At 51.7% G+C, this 18558-nt stretch overlaps 1 protein-coding gene across 1 annotated transcript in view; it reads left to right on the top strand.

Annotated features, from left to right (window-relative positions):
- Nucleotides 1-3716: 3716 nt before the first annotated feature.
- GALNT16 (polypeptide N-acetylgalactosaminyltransferase 16) overlaps nucleotides 3717-18558 on the top strand; it is a 94429-nt gene continuing 79587 nt past the window's right edge. The window contains exon 1 of the mRNA XM_066342561.1: nucleotides 3717-4472. Coding sequence (XP_066198658.1) covers nucleotides 4296-4472 — 177 coding nt within the window. The 5' untranslated portion in view covers nucleotides 3717-4295. The remainder of the gene's footprint in view (nucleotides 4473-18558) is intronic.

Raw genomic sequence — 18558 nt, 5'->3', positions numbered from 1 at the left:
CACTGGTCAGCAACCCTGCGTGTGCGCCCTGGGCTCTGTCCTCTTCCTCGGCACTGGTCAGCAACCCTGCGTGTGCGCCCTGGGCTCTGTCCTCTTCCTCGGCACTGGTCAGCAACCCTGCGTGTGCGCCCTGGGCTCTGTCCTCTTCCTCGGCACTGGTCAGCAACCCTGCGTGTGCGCCCTGGGCTCTGTCCTCTTCCTCGGCACTGGTCAGCAACCCTGTGTGTGCGCCCTGGGCAGGCCCGTCGGGAGTCCCCCCTCCCCTCCCCCAGCAGCCAGAGCAGCGCCTGTGAGCGCGGGTCTCCCGGACCCGGGCTGGTTACCAGGCCCTGGACTTCACATGCTTTATTTCAGGTGTCCCCAAACTACGGCCCGGCCCGCGGGCCACATGCGGCCCCCTGAGGCCATTTATCTGGCCCCCGCTGCACTTCCAGAAGGGGCACCTCTTTCATTGGTGGTCAGTGAGAGGAGCACTGTATGTGGCGGCCCTCCAATGGTCTGAGGGACAGTGAATTGGCCCCCTGTGTAAAAAGTTTGGGGACCCCTGCTTTCATCCTGCCTTTCCCAGCAATGCTGCAAGTTAAGGGCTGTCGCACCCCACTTTACAGTTAAGGAAACTGAGACTAAGAGAGGTTAAGAATTTGCCCAAGTCACTCTCCTAATATGTGACAACCAGTGTGTGAATTCAGGTTGTCAAACTCTAGAGCTAGAGACTTACACTGAGATATACCTTTTCTCCTGTTATCCACCCGCCTCCCAAATCCTCACGTCAAATGCAGGGGCAGAGAGTCCCCCGGGGCCTCTGTGAGCGCCAAAGGCACATGGCACTTTGCCCAGCTTACCTGAATACTGGCTTAAGCAGTGTTAAAAAAGAAGGGGACCATGCCCAAGAGCAGTGCCACAAGGGAGAACATGCCCAAGGAACTGGACGTCCAAAATCGCACAGTTGGAGGGACCTTAAAGGTCATCTCTCCTTTTACAGAAGAGAAAATGAAGGCCAGAAGGGGAAGTGAGGTCCCTTCATACAGGACTTCTAACCACTCTGCAGGCTGCCCAGTGGCCTCAGAGCCCTGCACTAATGCCCAGACACTGGCATGGAAAATGGACTGGGCCAGCCCCACCACTTACCTGCTATAGGACTCTTGCCAATCCAGAGCCTCACAGAGCCTCCAAGCCCTTGCCTGGGGGTTGTGGGTGTGTTAGAGACAATGTGTGTGAGATGCCGGCACAGCAGCTGGCACCTGCTATGTACTCAGTGAACTGTAGCTATTATTATCACTCTTGTTGTTTTCAAAGTTTAACGAATGTTAGGCAACACTGTCTCTTAGGTGTCGCTTTGATTTTACAGTTCTGCTGGAATCCATTCCTAGGACCAGAGAGGAAACAATGCTCCCTGTCATCTCTAAACACGGAATTCCATCCAAGGGACACTGGGGCTCAGCTCTGTGCCTATTTGGGATTAGACTCTGGAAGAAAGACCAGGGGCTGTAGCTGAGGTAGCAGCTGCTAGTTCCCATCTCTTCCGGTGTGCCTATAGCTTGAGGCCCATCACTCAACCTCGGTGTCAGATTTCTATGGTCAAATGAGCATGGCAATTAACCTGTCCCCTTAGCTCCACCCCAGGGAAGTTTATTGTATCCATCTAACGAAGGGCTAGCTGTGAGGTCTAACACCATCCAAAGAGGCCACTGCTCCTATGGAGTTTTCTGGTGGGGGTTGAGGAGGGCAGTGGGGAAGACTTCTCTTTGGGACAGAGGTACCAGGGAGTGACTGTCTGGTGCAGATGTGTAGCAGCCTCACCACTGAGCCCTGGGGAATAAAGGGTGGGACTTGTAGAAACTCCTCCTTCCCTCCCTCTTCCATAGAGCCCTCCCTCTGGTGTCATCAGAAACCCCACCTGCCTGATTTCAGTTTGGCATGGTCCAGCCTCATCCGCCATGCCTAGGGCTGAGTTTGGAGCCCACCATATTGGGTTAATGTGATGAGTTTGGATCCCACATCTCACCTGATTCTCTCAAGACCAAAGGCAACTAACTAGTTATGCATAGACCAGGCTGGGATGAGGGGAGCAGCCTATGGCAACCTGGCTGGCCTGAAAGCCAGTACGGAAGTGGGGAGACCAGGAAGGCAGTTCCCTTATGCCTGTGAGGCTTGATTTCTAAGGAGCAAGGTCTCCCTGGCCTTCCACAGAGGACGTGACCACTGGGTCTACCCCATGGTTCCTGCATATATTGCTGTGTAGTTCAGCCCTGAGTGCTGGAGAAATCAGGAAATGAATGGCGATGAGGGGGGTGGCTGGATGAAGCATGAGCTGTAATCCCAACATTTGCCTGATTCCCGAGGTGGCTTCATTTAGAGGGCAGGACCCTTTGTGTGGACCTTCAGATCAGCCACTGTCCAGCAGCTTCAGCAGGAAGCAAACTCCCTGGCATTCAAGGGCCACCCGAGTCCAGACTTGCCCAGCCTAGCCAACCTCAACTTTCACCAAGACCTTCCCAGTATCCTGGAACCCAGTAACTCCAGTTTGTTCTTTTCCTGGAACACATCAATTATCTCCCTCCCCAAAACCTTTCCTCTGGATACTCATGCCCTGCCCTCCTCCTCTGCCTTTTACAAATTTGTTCAAAGATTTATTCACCTTCTGTAAGTAGCCTTCCCTAACCTTGCAATACAGTATTATTATTAATATTATTTTTATTCAGTGTGAGGTGGGGAGGCAGAGAGACAGACTCCCGATGTGCCCTAACCAGGATCCACCTGGCAAGCCCACTAGGGGAGATGCTCTGCCCATCTGTGTTGTTGCAACCGAGCTCTTCTTAACACCTGAGACAGAGGCCATGGAGTGATCCTCAGCCCCCAGGGCCAACTCACTCCAATCAAGCCATGGCTGCAGAAGGTGAAGAGAGAGAGAAAGAGACAGAGACAGAGAGAGAGAGAGATATGAAGGGGAGGGTGGAGAAGCAGGTGGGCGCTTCTCCTGTGTGCCCTGACCAGGAATTGAATCGAGAACATACACATGCCAGGCAGACACTCTACCACTGAGCCAACGGGCCAGGGCCACAAAACATTATTTATTCCATGTGATCCCCACTTGGTTTATTTAACATCTATTCATTTAGTGTCTGCTCTGTGCCCTCCAACCTGTGCTGGCCTCCTAGAACCAGTTTAGCCCATTTTGTCTTCCGCTGAAGTGAGAGAAGTTCACAGGGGATTCTCAAAGCAGTCCAAGCTGGGGCAGAATCTCAATGATTTCTGTGTCTGTGCCTCTCACCATTGTGTTTTGTATTTTTGTCCAAAGTGTCAGATGGAGAGATGGCTTCTAGACTGGGCTCTGCCCACTAATTAGTTGCATGGCCCTGGTGCAGCTTCTAGCATCTCTGGCCTCTCTTCTTCCTGATTAAATGGTGATGATGATACCTCAGGGTTGTCCAGAGGGCAGTGAAGCAGGATGGAGGGAAGCATCATGAAAGCTGGGAGCCCCAGGCCAATGACAGATGTGAGGTGGTTGTACCCCCATTCTCCTTTCACTAGCTGTGAAGCAGCAGCGCTCCCCTTCCCTCTCTTCGAATGTCAAGTGCACCAGCTTCCAATTCCTCCTCCGAGCGGGCCCTCAGGTGGCTTGGAATCCTAGGTTGCAGAGGATTCCGGTGCTAATTAGAGACTTGACTCCCACCCATCTGCCCCTTATCAAGGACTCGACGAACACACCTTAAACCCCGCGTCCAAGCGCAGTTTAAGCGCAGCCCAGACCGCAGCTACGTGGCGCGGGCCCGGGCTGGGGTCGCGCATCTTCAGCGGGTGACTCAGGGCCGCTCCGCCCGGGGATGGGTGGAGGTAGCGGGACCGACCAAGGCCGCGCGGGGGCAGCCGCCGGGCTCTCTGTCGCTGGGCGTTGGGTGCAGAGACTGGCTCTGGCCCGTCGCCATTCCGCCACGGGCGTCTGCCTCTCCGGACCTTTCCCTAGCGCCGCTTCCCAGCCGTCGCACTTTTCTCGCCGAGCGCAGCTGCCGGGACGGCCGGCGGGGGCTGGAGCGCGGGGCGGGCTCTGCGCGCGAATGAATGGACGCCCGGAGGACGTGCGCGCGCGGGGCTGAAGGGCATTAGGACCGTGAGGATTGCTCAGCGCGCCTGTCTCTCCCTATCACCCCCCACCCCCACCTCTCTCCTTTTTCTGCTCTGCAGGACTGAGCAGCCGGGCGCGAGCGAAAACAAACAGCTGGGGCTTCGAGCGCCCCCGCCCCGGCCCTCTGAGCTCGCTGGCCCGGGCCCCCACTCGGGGCGCCCGCCCGCCCACCATGAGGAAGATCCGCGCCAATGCCATCGCCATCCTGACCGTAGCCTGGATCCTGGGCACTTTCTACTACTTATGGCAGGACAACCGAGCCCACGCAGCGTCCTCAGGCGGCCGAAGCGCGCAGAGGGCCGGCGGGAGGCCAGAGCAGCTCCGCGAAGACCGCACCATCCCGCTCATTGTGAGTCCTCCTCGTGCGCCCGGGCAGCCGGCTGGGGAGCCGCGGCGCGCGTCCTAGCCCCGCGCGGCTGCAGAGGGCGCGGGGCCGGGCTAGGGGCTGCGTGCCCGCCGCGCCCTGCCGGCTTCGCGTATGTTGGAGCATTCCTGCGTGTTGTTATGGCAACCTCCGGAGGGCCAGCGAGGCCAAGGCGCACGGATGAAAGGAGGGTGACAGCGGGTGGGGGTTGGGAGAAAGTGCTGCAAGTTTGGTGGGCCCCGCGTGCGCGCGAGACTGGGAACGTGGCGGCTCTCTTGGCACTGCACCGCTGGGCCGGGGCCGGGGGTTGCCGGTGCCTCGTCCTCCTGGTAGGGCGGCTGGACCTTGCGCGCAGCGAGCGGGTAGTGGGAACCGCGCGCGGCTGAGCGCGTAGGTGGCCATGCGCACCCCCTCTTTAACCTCCTGAGGGCCAAGGACGTGGGATGGGGGCTTAGGTGAATCAGGGTCGTTATCTGCTGCGCCCGGCTTTTCGTCCCCTTCTTAGCTCGGGTCAACTTGAACCTGTTTCTTTGGCACGGAGAATTCCTGGGGTTCTCTGGGTCGGTGAAAGGTTTAGTTCTGTACGCACTCCTCACCCCACCACGACAGGTGAGCAGGCAGTGCCTGCACCCGGGTTCAGAGATTCCTTTTCATGAGGTCAGCCTCGGGAGGTTAAGCTAGCGAAGAAACAAAAGCGGCAGAGCACGGCTAGGGCCTCGGTGGAGCTGTGGGGGCCCTAGGCGCTCCTGCGACCTGGGCTGGGGCGTGCGGAGTCCCCGCCGCCCTGCAGGGGGCGTGCCAGCCTCCGCCGGGACGCGGGGTGACGGCTCTGTGGCAGGGGCACCTGTTGAGGCCGGAGGCTCTGGGACCCGTGGAGAGGCGCGCTCTGGCAGGCTGAGTTCTTCAGGCTGGACGAGAATCTTGGCGACCCTTGGGATCAAGTGCTGGGCGGATGCAGCCTGGCCTGACGAGGACCAGAAGCAGGAAGAGCCAAGTGTGGAGCAGAGCATGGGGAATGGAGCAGGGCGGCCATTCTGACTTGAAGAGATGTGGACCTGGGGAGGGAGGAGTGAGGAGTTTCTGGGTAGCTGCAGGGTCAGGAGGGCTTGTGTGGAGGCAGCTGAGAAAATGGTTGTGGTGGTGGTTGTGGAGGGTGTCAGTGTGAATGGGTTCTCATATTCCCATCTTGCTCCAGGTTCTGTGTCTTGTTAACCCACTCCAGAGCATGTAAAAAAATCCCCTGCAAAGGCACCATATTTCCCAGCTTCGCCTGAGGAGACCTTGGGGTTTGCTGGTTTTCCCAAGGCCCTCTTCCCCAATTCCCAGACCCCTGCGGGTGAGCCTGACTAGGTAGAATGTCCCTTTTTGGGCTGAGAGCCCCTGTCACTGGGTCCTGGTTCCAAAGCACTGTGGATGTTTGGACAGAAAGACTGATGAGGAAAGACCTCTTGTGAAGATCCCAGAATGTTGGGATCTGGGTGGACTGGCAGACTGGAGTGGAACTGGCCAAACCAGTAGTGGCCCCAGGTCCCCAGGGAGCTTCCACACCATGGACTCATCCAAGCTGTCCCCTTCTTACATCTTCAGAGGGCCAGCCCACATCTCAGGCTCGGTGGGCTCAGAGCAGCTGGGGACAGGCAGACTGGCCAGATATTCTGTCCTCTGTGTGAGGTGATGGGAGGAGGGTCTGAGCTGGAAGAGGAGGAGGGGGGGAGAGAGGAGGAACAATGGAAGGGAAGAGACAGGAAAACTGCTGCTCAGAACCCCAGGCTGGGTCTCATCACGTTTGCCTTCTCTTCAGAACCCTGACCTTGCTCTTGGACCTTCTCCCCTGCTCCTCTAGGGCTTTTTGGAGATAGGCTCGAAAGGCTGCTCAGACTGAGAGCCCCTGGGATGGTGTGTGTGTGTGGGGGGGTACTGCTGGAGGCAGGCAGCACTCATTTTCAGGGGTGGAAATTAGAGGTCATGGGACTGGTTCCAGTGAGCATCCTCATACCGTGTCCTGATTCCCGTGGTGTTTGACTGGCTGCAGATTAGAAGAGGGGCTGAGATCTGAAAGCCAAGTTTAAAGTGTGAAGGAGCCAGAGTGGAGATGCAGGAAGAGAGGGAGAATGGCAGAGTGAGTGACAGACCTCCTGGGGAGTGAGTGACAGACCTCCTTTGGCCGTGTAGGCACATAGCCAGCTCCCTCCCTGTTCTTAAGCTTTAACCCTGGCTGTCTGTTTCTTAGTCATTGGTCCCCAGGCACACTCCACCTTTGTCACAGCCTCCTGTTGTATGCCTATCTTTTCTGACGCGTTTCACTTCAGTGGCATTCTCAGTCATCTGCCCTGTCTCCTCATTGAATGTAAGCTCTCATTCCGGGACTATGCAGGAAGCTTCTTGCATCCCTACACTGATGCACACAGCAAGACTTAAGTACTGGTTAGATGAGTGAAGTAAGATTTCTGCCCATCTCTGGGAGCAGTCAATGGCCCTAGCTTCATACCCCTCTCATATTTCAATTATTCCCAGCTCCAACCTGACTTACCTAAGGGGAGGAGAAGGGGAATGCACATTCAGCTTCTCCAGGAGGAGAACGCTTTGTTCAACTTAAAAGGAGCAGGTGCAGCCGAGGATTGGCTTTCGCCCTGAGATTTGTGGTTAACCTCTCGCTGGTCTTACCATTCCCAAGCACGTCTCTTTTTAGTTGGGTCAGGATGCTGCATGGGGATTTTTAGATTCTCAGAGAATGATGTGGCCAGCCCTGCTGACAGAGGATGAGAAAACTCAGACAGGCGTCGTCATCATCACTCCCCGGGGGAGTCGGAGCCGAGCTGGAAAAGGGAAGGTCTGCATGGCAGCCTAGGCCCAGAGGCAGCTCTGCCTCACAGTGTCTGGGCTATTCTAAGCCAGCCAAGTTGCTTCTGGACTTGAGGCACTTGTTTGGTGTTGTGAGGAGTTGGCATGGCAACCATAAAGCCCGAAATTTCTCAGGGTGGTCCTGATTTTTAATATTCTGTCCCGCTGTCAGCCCATGTATCACAAATTCTGATGTGAAAAATTGGTCATGGACTCGGTAAAACTAGAAGGAGATACTGACTGCATCCCTCAATGGCTGCTTACCAAGTGGCTGGTTTGGTTTGTTTCCATGCTGTACCGTATGGGCAAGGCAGTGGGTTGGGACATCCACGTAAATCTACACTGATGCGCGCTGGTGCCAGACGGCAGTGACAGCAGAGGGGAGCGCCAGTGCAGCTGGCCTTCAGTCTTCAGGCCTGTGTGTGATGGGCTTGGGAGCCACGTTTTCCAGATATGAACGCTCTAACACGCGTGGGTGAGAGGCTAAGGTGGAAATTACAAGGAATTTTACTTTATAGGGGCTCCCGGGGTTACATAAGTCTCGACATATGACGTTTTAAATTTATGACGCTCATTCCCATAAAAACTTTAAAAAATTGAGACGTTGAGTGTTTCGGCTTAAACCATTAGTGCCATACTTTTTTTACACTCATTTTTTGTCACCTTTTTCTGTTACTATAGTACAGTGTACAGTATATTTATGTCCTTTTCCCTTTTCTGTGGCTTAGCTGTGTTTTTATGTTTTAGATTATGATTTTACAACTGTGATAGGATAGGTAAGTGACTTAGGCTAGGATGTGTTTTGATTTACACCAAAATTCGGGTTACGTCACTGTCGTAGGAACAGAACTGTGTTGTAACCCGAGGACCCCCCGTACAGACATATTTTTAAAAGACCATCTATTATGAGTATTTTAAGGATAGGTGTACTCATTTGCAACATCTCCTATTTGGAACCAGGGAAGTTTTAGGCAATATTTTTTTCTAAAATGTAGTTTCTTTTTTTATTTTATTTTAATTACTTCATAATATTTCTTCCTTGGTATTAATTTTTTTAAGATTTTCTCTATTGATTTTACAGGAGGGTGGCAAGAAGTATCAACTCATAGTTGCTTCACTTTAGTTGTTCATTGCTTGCTTGTTGTATGTGCCTTGACGGGGCAAACCCAGGGCTTTGAACCGACGACCTCAGGGTGCCAGGTCACCCCTCGATCCACTGCACCAGGCAAACTTGGTGTTTCTTATTCTACATTTGGGATACTGCTGACTGACCTTGGGCAAAATACTTAATACCTCTGGACCTTGGTTATTCTATGTGTTCAATTTGGATTAAATGATCTCTGAGATTTGTTGATCCTTAGATAAGCTTATTCATTCCTAGAAGTAAAGCCATGGCTTTAAGGGAGTTCTCCGGAAGGGTACTGTGAGGAGTATGGCTTGTGGAGGGACACGCCCTGCCAGGAGAAGGTCCCGAGGTAACCCTTGAGGCCTCGTGCCCCCCTCCCCCAGCAGAAAAGAACACAGGTGATGGCTCTCTGGCGCTGTTCTCTGAGAGCACAGGCTTCCGTCAGATCTGTCTGGGTTTCTATTTTATTTACAATGTGTGCATTTAGGAACTGTGGGAATATGATCTGCTTAAATGACAGGAAATGATTGGTGCCACACATGGGAAAGAGAGCGGGGAGGGAGAAGCACAAACACCCACAATTTCTTTTGCTAAATGTTCAGATTGAAAGGGCCTGATTTCCTGTCACTGGGGTTCCATCCAGGGTCATACCTACCTGTAGGTATGTTGATACCTACCTGTAGGACAGGGAAAGCACAGAGGCCCCAAGACTGGTAAGGACCCTGACATCCTGAGAGGCACCTCCCTGGGAAGCCTGAAGCCCAGGGGCACAGGATTCGTTGTAGAGTGATGCTTATTCTGGTCCCTTGTTTCTGTGCCATACAGCACTTATCCCTGGCGGCCCTGAGGCTTTGGACCCGGCTTTCTTCTCTGGTGGCTGTTTGTTGCCTCTGTGAGTGGAGCTCTGGAAGTGCCATTTAAGTCCATGTGGAGGGCCATGCATAGGCACAGCTGGGCCAAACTCCCTGGGGGACTGTTTAGCTGTAATGGAGGAAACCGCCCTAGGGTTAGAGGTGAGCCTGGGGCCGAGCAGTTCATTACAGTTAGAAGGCGGAAGATTTATCCCGTCTGCTTCTTGAGACCAGGACACCTTCCTGGTGAACAGCAGGGCAAAGACAGAAGGAGGCTGAGCAGGCGACCCAGAACCTCTGGAACAGAGCAGGGAGCAGAGCTGTCAGACGCGGGTCAGTGACGGTTACACTTGGGCAGCAGTTCGGTTCCCTAAATGGGACACTGCTTGGTGTGGTTGTAGATGGTGTACAGCCCACTCTGGAAATAGTTTCAAGTGGCTTAGCCTCTCTCGGAGCACTTAGGGTCTTTGTACCTATCCAGCCTCCATAATCGTTGTTATCTCTGCTTTACATTTCTGGTGGCTGATTCACTGGACACTTAGACACAGTGTTAGTTGTGTTACAAACTTTGAATCCCCTCAATAACTAATGAGAAGGGTTATCAGGACCTGCTGTTATCAGGACCAGTTAACATATGTGTAAAGTGAGGCTTAGGAAGATTCAGTGACTCACCCATGACCTGGCCACAAGTGTTTTTGCCTCTAGGGCCATGCGTGTGTGTGTCTCATTTTCCCCGAAGCATCTTCAGGGCAAGATTCAAGCCTGATGTATCGCACATTCTCCTGGAGCACCTAGAGCAGCACTTTGCTTTGTATTCACCCCATAAACATTTTTGAGGAAAAAATGTAAAACTATATAGAACAAAATGTTAGCAGTAATAAAGTAGGATTATGGGTCATTCCCCTTCCATCTTTTGGTTTTTCCCCAATGTTTTCTATAATAAGCATCTGTTGATGTTATAACGATAAAGCCAATGAAAATAATAATTTTGAAAACCATTTGAAGACGAATAAAATCATTCTCGATGCCTCAATTTAAGTGTGTACTTCGTAACCATGTCTCACCTTTCTGAATCCCCCATCAATGCTTAGCATTGAGCCAACAGAAAACACAGGTGACTTATTTGAATTATTCCTGTAGGCTTCCGAGGAACAGAACTGAAGCCAGTGAGTGGGTAAACGTTGCAGGGAGAGAGATTTCTTTTCACGAAAAGGAAAAACTTCTCATTGCATGGTCCAGAGGCCGACCAGGGTTTCTCTTCCTACGCCCTGTAGCAGGTCGGCGCTTCCTTCCAACAACGGTAGGAGGAGGAGAAAAAAACGCTCCTTGTCTTGGCTGGCTCCTGAGATGTCAGGCAGCTCCGCTTCCTTCCAACAACGGTAGGAGGAGGAGAAAAAAACGCTCCTTGTCTTGGCTGGCTCCTGAGATGTCAGGCAGCTCCGTAACAGAGTTTGAAAGACGGCCTAATGATTGCAGCGCAGGAGACCTGTCACCCTGGGATGCAGGGCTAGCCTGACACAGGGAAGCCGAGGAGGAGGGTGACTGACTACAGTAAGCTCTACCTGACCCGGTGCTGTGCTGTTCCCTCCCTGTTTCTTTGGAGCAGCGCAAAGTAGGAAGCGCTTGTAGTTAGCATCTTTCCTGCTCCTGCCCCCCTGAGGTCCCTAGAGTTCGACAGTCCCATATTCCACTTCCTTAATTTCCCTCATTATTAGTAACCTGGAGAGAGTTCACAGGTAGTCTGTCCTGCCTTCCAGGGCTTAGCCCATGGCTTGTCATGGCAATACCACGATTTTGTATTTAATTTGTCTAGGTGCCGCGCATGGGAAAGAGAGCGGGGAGGGAGAAGCACAGACGCCCACAATTCCTTTTGCTAAACGTTCAGATCGAAAGGGCCTGATTTGCTGTCACGGGTTCCATCCTGTATCTCTGAGCTGTGTGTTTATGAAGGAAAATAAAATAAAACAGCAAAAGGGGACAGGAAGATGGGAGAAAGATGTCCAAGAAAGGCATCTCTGATAAGATGGTGTTTGAGCTGTAGCTTGCGTGCAAAGAGTGAGCCATACAGACTTCTAGGGAGAGAGTGTTCCAGACAGCCAAAACCCAGGGCACCATTTCTGCAGGGTGAGTGCTTGGTGTGCTCAGCCGGGACAGTATAAGCCAGGGTAAAAGTGGCCCGTGTGAAAGGCCAGATCAATAGGCATCACAGGCTGTGGTAAAGGCAGGCTTAGAAACATGTCCCTGAGTCATCAGGAAGTGATAAATTACATTCAGTGTTCCAGCGTGGTACATCAGGGAGCTATGTCATTCAGTTCAGAAAATTTTCCAGCAGTATGATCAAATACATTAGTAAGTGTTGGTTCTTAAACAGGTAAACCTAAGTTCTTTGAAAAATGTTCTGTGGCTGGAACACTTCATTTCTTTATAATGTGAGATCAGTGAGGTACTTGTGTGTGTGTGTCTGTGGAGCCGGTGAGGCGGCCTGGAGGGTGCTGGTGCCTGAAGAGATTTAAAAGACAACAGTCGCCTGACCGGGTGGTGGTGCAGTGTAGAGAATGCTGACCTGTGATGCTGAGGACCCAGGTTTGAAACCCTGAGGTCGCCAGCTTGAGCCTGGGGTCATCCAGCTTGAGCATGGGGTCGCCGGCCTGAGTGTGGGATTATAGACATGATCCTATAGTCGCTGGCTTGAAGCCCCAGGTCACTGGGTCAAGCCCAAGGTCACTGGCTTGAGCAAGGGGTCACTGACTTGGCTGGAGCCCGCTGGTCAAGGCACATATGAGAAAGCAATCAATGAACAACTAAAGTACACTAGGTAGACAACTATATGAGTTGATGCTTCTTATCTCTCTCCCTTCCTGTCTGTCTGTCTCTCTCTCTCTTAAAGAAAAAAAAAAAAGACATAAGTTAATGGCACTCCTGCTGAAATACTGGAGTAGGGCTAGAGAGGGACGGCCCTGTCCTAGAGGGAGAGATTTGTGTGGGATGGAGGATTCCTCCCTACAGCGGTACCTGATCAAGTCGCCCTTTGTTTCTGGTCTGGTTCAGCGTGTCCTTTTCAGGTGCGGTTGGGACTCTGAAGGATGTTTTCTGGTCGTGAGGTGACAGGACATTCTTGCCCTTTCCTGCCACATGGCCCCCTTCTGCACAAGCAGACCCTTGAAGGCTGTAGTGTCCAGGCCTTCCCTCAGACACTGTGTCTGGGTGGACACCGAGGCCTGGAGGATCCAGACTCCACACAGCTTTCTCTCAGCCGGGCGGTGGATGCGAGGGGCTGTGTTCAGGAAGATGGCTCGGCCAGGCCTCTCTGGGGCTGTGTCTGCGGACATTCATGCGGCTTCCCCCGTGCTCTGGGGACTGGTGTGATGAGGCTTCATGTGTCCCCGGAACGCTGCGGACACTCTGTTTTAGAGGTTCAGGTCACACGCTCAATTCCAGACTCCTGTCAGTCATGCCCTTTCCAATGTGCTTTTCAGAGTTCAGGCTCATCTCTTATCTCCTCACAGCAGCCCTGATTTCTAGCTTCTGTAAATGAACTGTTGGGGAGGGCTTCTGACATTTCAAAGTCTTTCATTTCCACGGAATCTGGTCTTGGGATGCCACAGCCAGAGGCGACCCATGTCGCCTTCCAAAGGTGCTCAGTTCGCGGTCAGTTCCGGGAGGTTAGCTTCTAATGCCTCACAAGTCTGTGACCAGATGCTTTGCTTGGAAGCCATCTTTCCCCCTCCCCGTAAAATCCTTCCCCGAGATGAGGCTTTTGGGAGGAGAGTGGGAGGCTGGAGCATTCTCCCAGGGTTTGAGGTAGAGCCCAGCCAGTGGCTCAGGAGAGAAAATGTGTGATTGATGAGTAATGTCTGCTGGGGCGTTGGTGCCTTGAAGGAGTGAAGAGTCAGGGCTGAGCCACAGCCCTGAAATAGTTCACCAACCAAGACCAGAGGAAGAAAGGGAACCAAGGGACACAGCGTACACACTGAAGGGCCACGGAGGACGATGGAGGAGCTTTTGGAACAGAAAGCCAAAAGGGATTCACCAGGTAGACAGCAGAGGCTGCCATGCTAATGTTTTAGTACAGTCTTGGTGCCATCTTGGGGGCATGAAATGGTGAGGACTTTCTTTCTAAACACCAAAAGGAAGTGGCTCCTCTTGGATGCAGTCCAAGGTTGCCAACCCCTGTTTTGTCATTGTTTTATTTTATTTATTTATTTATTTTTTGCATAGTAGAGAAAATAGTATCACCTAGACAGCCCTTCAAATCAAGCAGGGTCCTGGAGTTGGGGGCTTGGAGCCAGGTGGGCATGGGCTGGCCTGAGAACTGTAGATCTTGGAGCCTGAGAGATCTGCAAGCCAGTGTTGGTGCGAAGCTGTGGGGAAGCCAAGCAGAGAGAGTAAGGAAGGGCCTGGTCAAGCCCCGCCCAGTCGGCTCAGTGGTAGAGTGTTGGCCCGGCATGTGGATGTGCTGGGTTCGATTGCTGGTCAGGGCACACAGGAGAGGTGGCCATCTGCTTCTCCACCCCTTCCCCTCTCTCTTCTCTCTCTCTATCTCTCTCTTCCTCACCCATAGCCATGGCTCAATTGCAGCAAGTTGGCCCCGGGTGCTGAGGATGGCTCCATGACTTTGCCTCAGGAGCCAAAATAGCGCAATTGCCAAGTAATGGAGCAGCAGCCCGAGACGGGCAGAGCATCGCCCCATAGTGGGCTTGCTGGGTGGATCCCAGCCAGGATGCATGCGGGAGTCTGTCTCTCTGCCTCCCGGCTTCTCACTTAAGAAAAATTTAAAAATAAATAAAAAAAAGAAAGGGCCCAGTCAGAGAGTGAAACCCGCTGTAAGGTGAGAGGCCTAAGCAGGAGAGTCCAGAGCAGCCAGGTCATCGCTTCCCTGAGCGTAGTCAAGGGGGCTCTGAGGGCAGCCTAGCGTCTGCTCATGGGTAGGGACGGCCCGGCCTGGCCTGGCCCTGACCCGCGGCAGCCCACACAGCGGCCACCACCCACACCTGGCTGTTGAGCGCTTAAAATGTGGCTACTACAACAGGAGGAACTGTATTTTTAACTTTATTTAATTTGATTCAATTTAGACACAGACACTCATTTCAGTTATTGGAAAACTTTTAGGAATGTTTAGAAGAACTTCAGTATGTGGACTCTACATACTGAAGAATTTTATGACATCTCAATACAGACCAAGTATCTCTGGTGAAAACTTAGTATCTAAATTGAAATGAGCTCTAAGTGTAAAATACACACTGGATTTCAAATATTTTTTAAAAAAATATTTATTATATGTTGAAATGATAATTGAAACCTATTGGGCTAAATAAAATGTATTATTACAATTAATATTACCTATTTATTTTTACTTTTTTAATATGGCTAGTAGAAATTTTTTTTTTTTTTTTGTATTTTTCTGAAGCTGGAAACGGGAGAGACAGTCAGACAGACTCCCACATGCGCCCGACCGGGATCCACCCAGCACGCCCACCAGGGGCGATGCTCTGCCCACCAAGGGGCGATGCTCTGCCCACCAGGGGGCGATGCTCTGCCCCTCCAGGGCGTCGCTCTGCCGCGACCAGAGCCACTCTAGCGCCTGGGGCAGAGGCCAAGGAGCCATCCCCAGCGCCCGGGCCATCTTTGCTCCAATGGAGCCTTGGCTGCAGGAGGGGAAGAGAGAGACAGAGAGGAAGGGGGGGGGGGTGGAGAAGCAAATGGGCGCTTCTCCTATGTGCCCTGGCTGGGAATCGAACCCAGGTCCCCTGCACGCCAGGCCAACGCTCTACCGCTGAGCCAACCGGCCAGGGCAGTAGAAAAGTTTTAATTCTCAATATGGCTTGCATTATATTTCCACTGGGCAGCTCTAGTCCTTACAGTGTTCATGCCACCTCTCTAAAGTGCTCAGAGGTCATCAGTGGAAGGTTATATATAAAGAATGTGTCCACGTTCCTGCTTTATCTTGACTTTAGTATAGTTCTTCCTGGTCCATCTGCTGCTGAGTTCCTAATTCACCATCACCTGTGAGCATGGGACACCTCTCAGCATGGGCCCTTGTCCTCTGCCCGCCATTAAAACCCAGCTCAGTGTGTTTTTGCGGTATCTTCTCTTACTAAAATCCCTTCTGAGATCTGGCTGTGCTGACAGTGGGGTTTGGAGGTGGGGTAAGAGCAGTGGGGGCAGGGAGCCTTTCACTCCCTGGGAAAGGAAAGACATTAGTTCCAGTCTGTTGCTTTTGGTGTTTCATCTTTGTCCTGTTAGAGTGAGAATAATAAATAGGCCTCAGCTCTCAGAACCTGTGGAAGTGGCAGGAGGGAACACAGTGGCAAGAAGGATTCTGAAGCTGTATCCAGCCTGGGTGAGAAAGAGGCGATTGATTAGCTATGTCTGTAAAGGGCATAGAAGAGGACTATAGAACATGTGCTTTGTATTTGCTAATCCTGCATTGATGAAGCTGTCTTCTTGAAGTGATTTTGCTCCACCTTAACGACCTGATACTTTTCTTTTTAAGATTTTATTTTTTCATTTTAGAGAGGAGAGAGAGAGAAAAGGAGAAGGGGGGAGGAGCAGGAAGCATCAACTCCCGTATGTGCCTTGATATGTGCCTTGACCAGACAACCTAGAGTTTCGAACTGGCAACGTCAGCGTTCCAGGTCAACGCTTTATCCACTGCGCCACCACAAAAGACCTGACATGTTTTAAGACATTGGCCAATTTGAAGAAACAGGGATAAGGCTTGCATTGAATCAGCAGATATGCAGAGGGGAAATTGGTCATCTCCATGGATTGGAACCCTAACTAAGGAGACATGACAAGAGCTTTAAAACATGGTGTAAACTTGTTGTAACATATTTTACTTACTTGGTGGAGGTGAGTTGGCTCTGGTCTGAGACCAGCCTGCTGGCAGCACAGGAGATGGTTAGAGCTGAAATCCAAGAAGAAGGATAGAAACCTGGAGGATCTGGGGAAAGAGATGAGGGTTGGCTTTTTTTCTTTACTTTTCTTCTTTTTCCCTTCCTTAAAATTGGTCTCTGTGAATTTGAGGACATTTCCTGCTTCTTGGTGCCATGTTTCTGGTTATGGCTTTGTTCAAGGATGCAGCATGAGATAGTAGTTATGGGCAAAGCAACTGGAACCAGAGTGTCAGGGTTCATGTTCCAGCTCTGCCACTTACTAGCAAGTTACTTAAACATTCTGTGCCTCAGTTTTCTTACCTGTAAAATGGGGATACTAGTAGTTCCCATTTCAGATAGTTGCTTTGAAGATGAAGTGAATTAATTCACATAAAGAAGTTATAGTGCCTAGCACGTAGTAGGTGCTATACTAGTGTTAGTAAACAAGTTAGTAATAACACTACAACTTGTCATTATTTGTTAACTTGTACATTAGTTATTTAATGCTGCATAACGAATCACCCTAAAATTTAATAGATTAAAACAACAATCGTGATTTAGTCTCTCTCATTGTGCCTGTGGGTCAGGTATTCGAGAGTGGCTTGGCTGCGTGGTCCTGGCTCAGGTTTCTCAGTGAGGTTGCAGTCAGGTGTCAGCTGGGGCTGCAGTCACAGACAGGATGGAAGGTGGCCGTCTCACGTGGCTGGAGAGCTGGTGCTGGCTGGTGGCAGGAGGCCTCAGTTCTTCTCCACATGGACCTCTCCACAGGCCTGCTTGCGTGTCTTCATTTGTGGTGGCTGGCTCCCCCAGAGCAAGCACTCCAGGAGACCAAGACAGATATTGCAAAACCTTCTTTTTTTTTTTTTTTTTGTATTTTTCCAAAGCTGGAAACAGGGAGAGACAGTCAGACAGATTCCCGCATGCGCCCGACCGGGATCCACCCGGCACGCCCACCAGGGGGCAATGCTCTGCCCCTCCGGGGCGTAGCTCTGCCGCGACCAGAGCCACTCTAGCGCCTAGGGCAGAGGCCAAGGAGCCATCCCCAGCGCCCGGGCCATCTTTGCTCCAATGGAACCTTGGCTGCGGGAGGGGAAGAGAGAGACAGAGAGGAAGGAGGGGTAGGGGGTGGAGAATCAAGTGGGCGCTTCTCCTATGTGCCCTGGCCGGGAATCGAACCTGGGTCCCCCGCACGCCAGGCCGACGCTCTACCGCTGAGCCAACCAGCCAGGGCCGCAAAACCTTCTTAACCTAACCTGGGAAGTCACATTAGGAAAGGAGTGATGTGGTCTGATTACATTGTGAGGGACCACTGTGACTCTTGAGTTTGAGATGAGACAGACGACGGACAAAGGCAGAAGCCCTTTATTAAAAATTTTTTTTTTTAATTTATTGATTTTAACGAGAGAGGAAGGGAAAGAGAGAGAGAGACAGGAACATCGATCTGCTCCTGTATGTGCCCTGACCAGGGACCAAACTGGCAACCCCTGCCCTTCAGACCATGCTCTGACCACCTAAGCTATCCAGCCAGCGTGGCAGGGCACTTTTGGATTGCCTGGTATGTGCCAGGAGCCTGCCTGTTGTGTTTCATCCAGTTTTCCTTGAAACTGTCACAGCTGGCTTATGACCTGAGAATTACCAGCCCCACTTTGCAGATAAGGGGTCTGACTCAGGGACGGCAGGTTACCTGCCAACAGAGCCAGGGTTCAACCACGTAAGTTATCTGGCACCAAAGTCTGTAGGGAAGCCAACTTCTCAGGATGCCCGCCACCTGATGGCATGGCTTGCGAGGGAAAACAGACTTTATACAGGATGATAATTTCCTTATTTCTTGAATTCAGGGTGGAAACCCTAAAAAGATCTAGAAGTATTCACAGGTTAGACCAAGGAGGGGGGTGGCGACGGGAGCTAGGGGAAGATCCAGGGGCTGGGGTGGGGTTTGGAGGGTTTGATGGACTAGAAAGATGTGGTCAGGGCAGAGTCTCTGCAGTAGGTTTAGGCTCTCCAAATTAGTAGAACCTCTGAGGTCAGGGGTAGCTGTCACCTGAGCTCCACAGAGAGTTACATGCAAAGGATTCAGGCCTGCCCACCTGAGCTGGAATATCTTGCCATAGTAAAATAAATGAACTACATATATATATATATCTGCATGAATGGAGCTTAAAAACATGATGTGAAAGGGGAGAAATAAACCCGATTGCAGATAATTTAGTGTAATACATTTATGCAAATTAAAATAATACTAAACAACTATGTCTGTTGTTCCTGAATGCCAAGGAGAGATCAGTGGATCACAGTGACACCCAGATTTCAGGAGCAAATTGAACAGCCTCCAGCATGTGTGCATATGTATATCCCAAAGTATCACAATGGACCAAAGA

The sequence above is a fragment of the Saccopteryx leptura genome, chromosome 6 (assembly GCF_036850995.1).
Source record: "Saccopteryx leptura isolate mSacLep1 chromosome 6, mSacLep1_pri_phased_curated, whole genome shotgun sequence".
NCBI classification, from domain to species: Eukaryota; Metazoa; Chordata; class Mammalia; order Chiroptera; family Emballonuridae; genus Saccopteryx; species Saccopteryx leptura.
The sequence above is the reverse complement of the archived record's forward strand: the minus strand, read 5'-3'. Positions and strand labels throughout refer to the sequence as shown.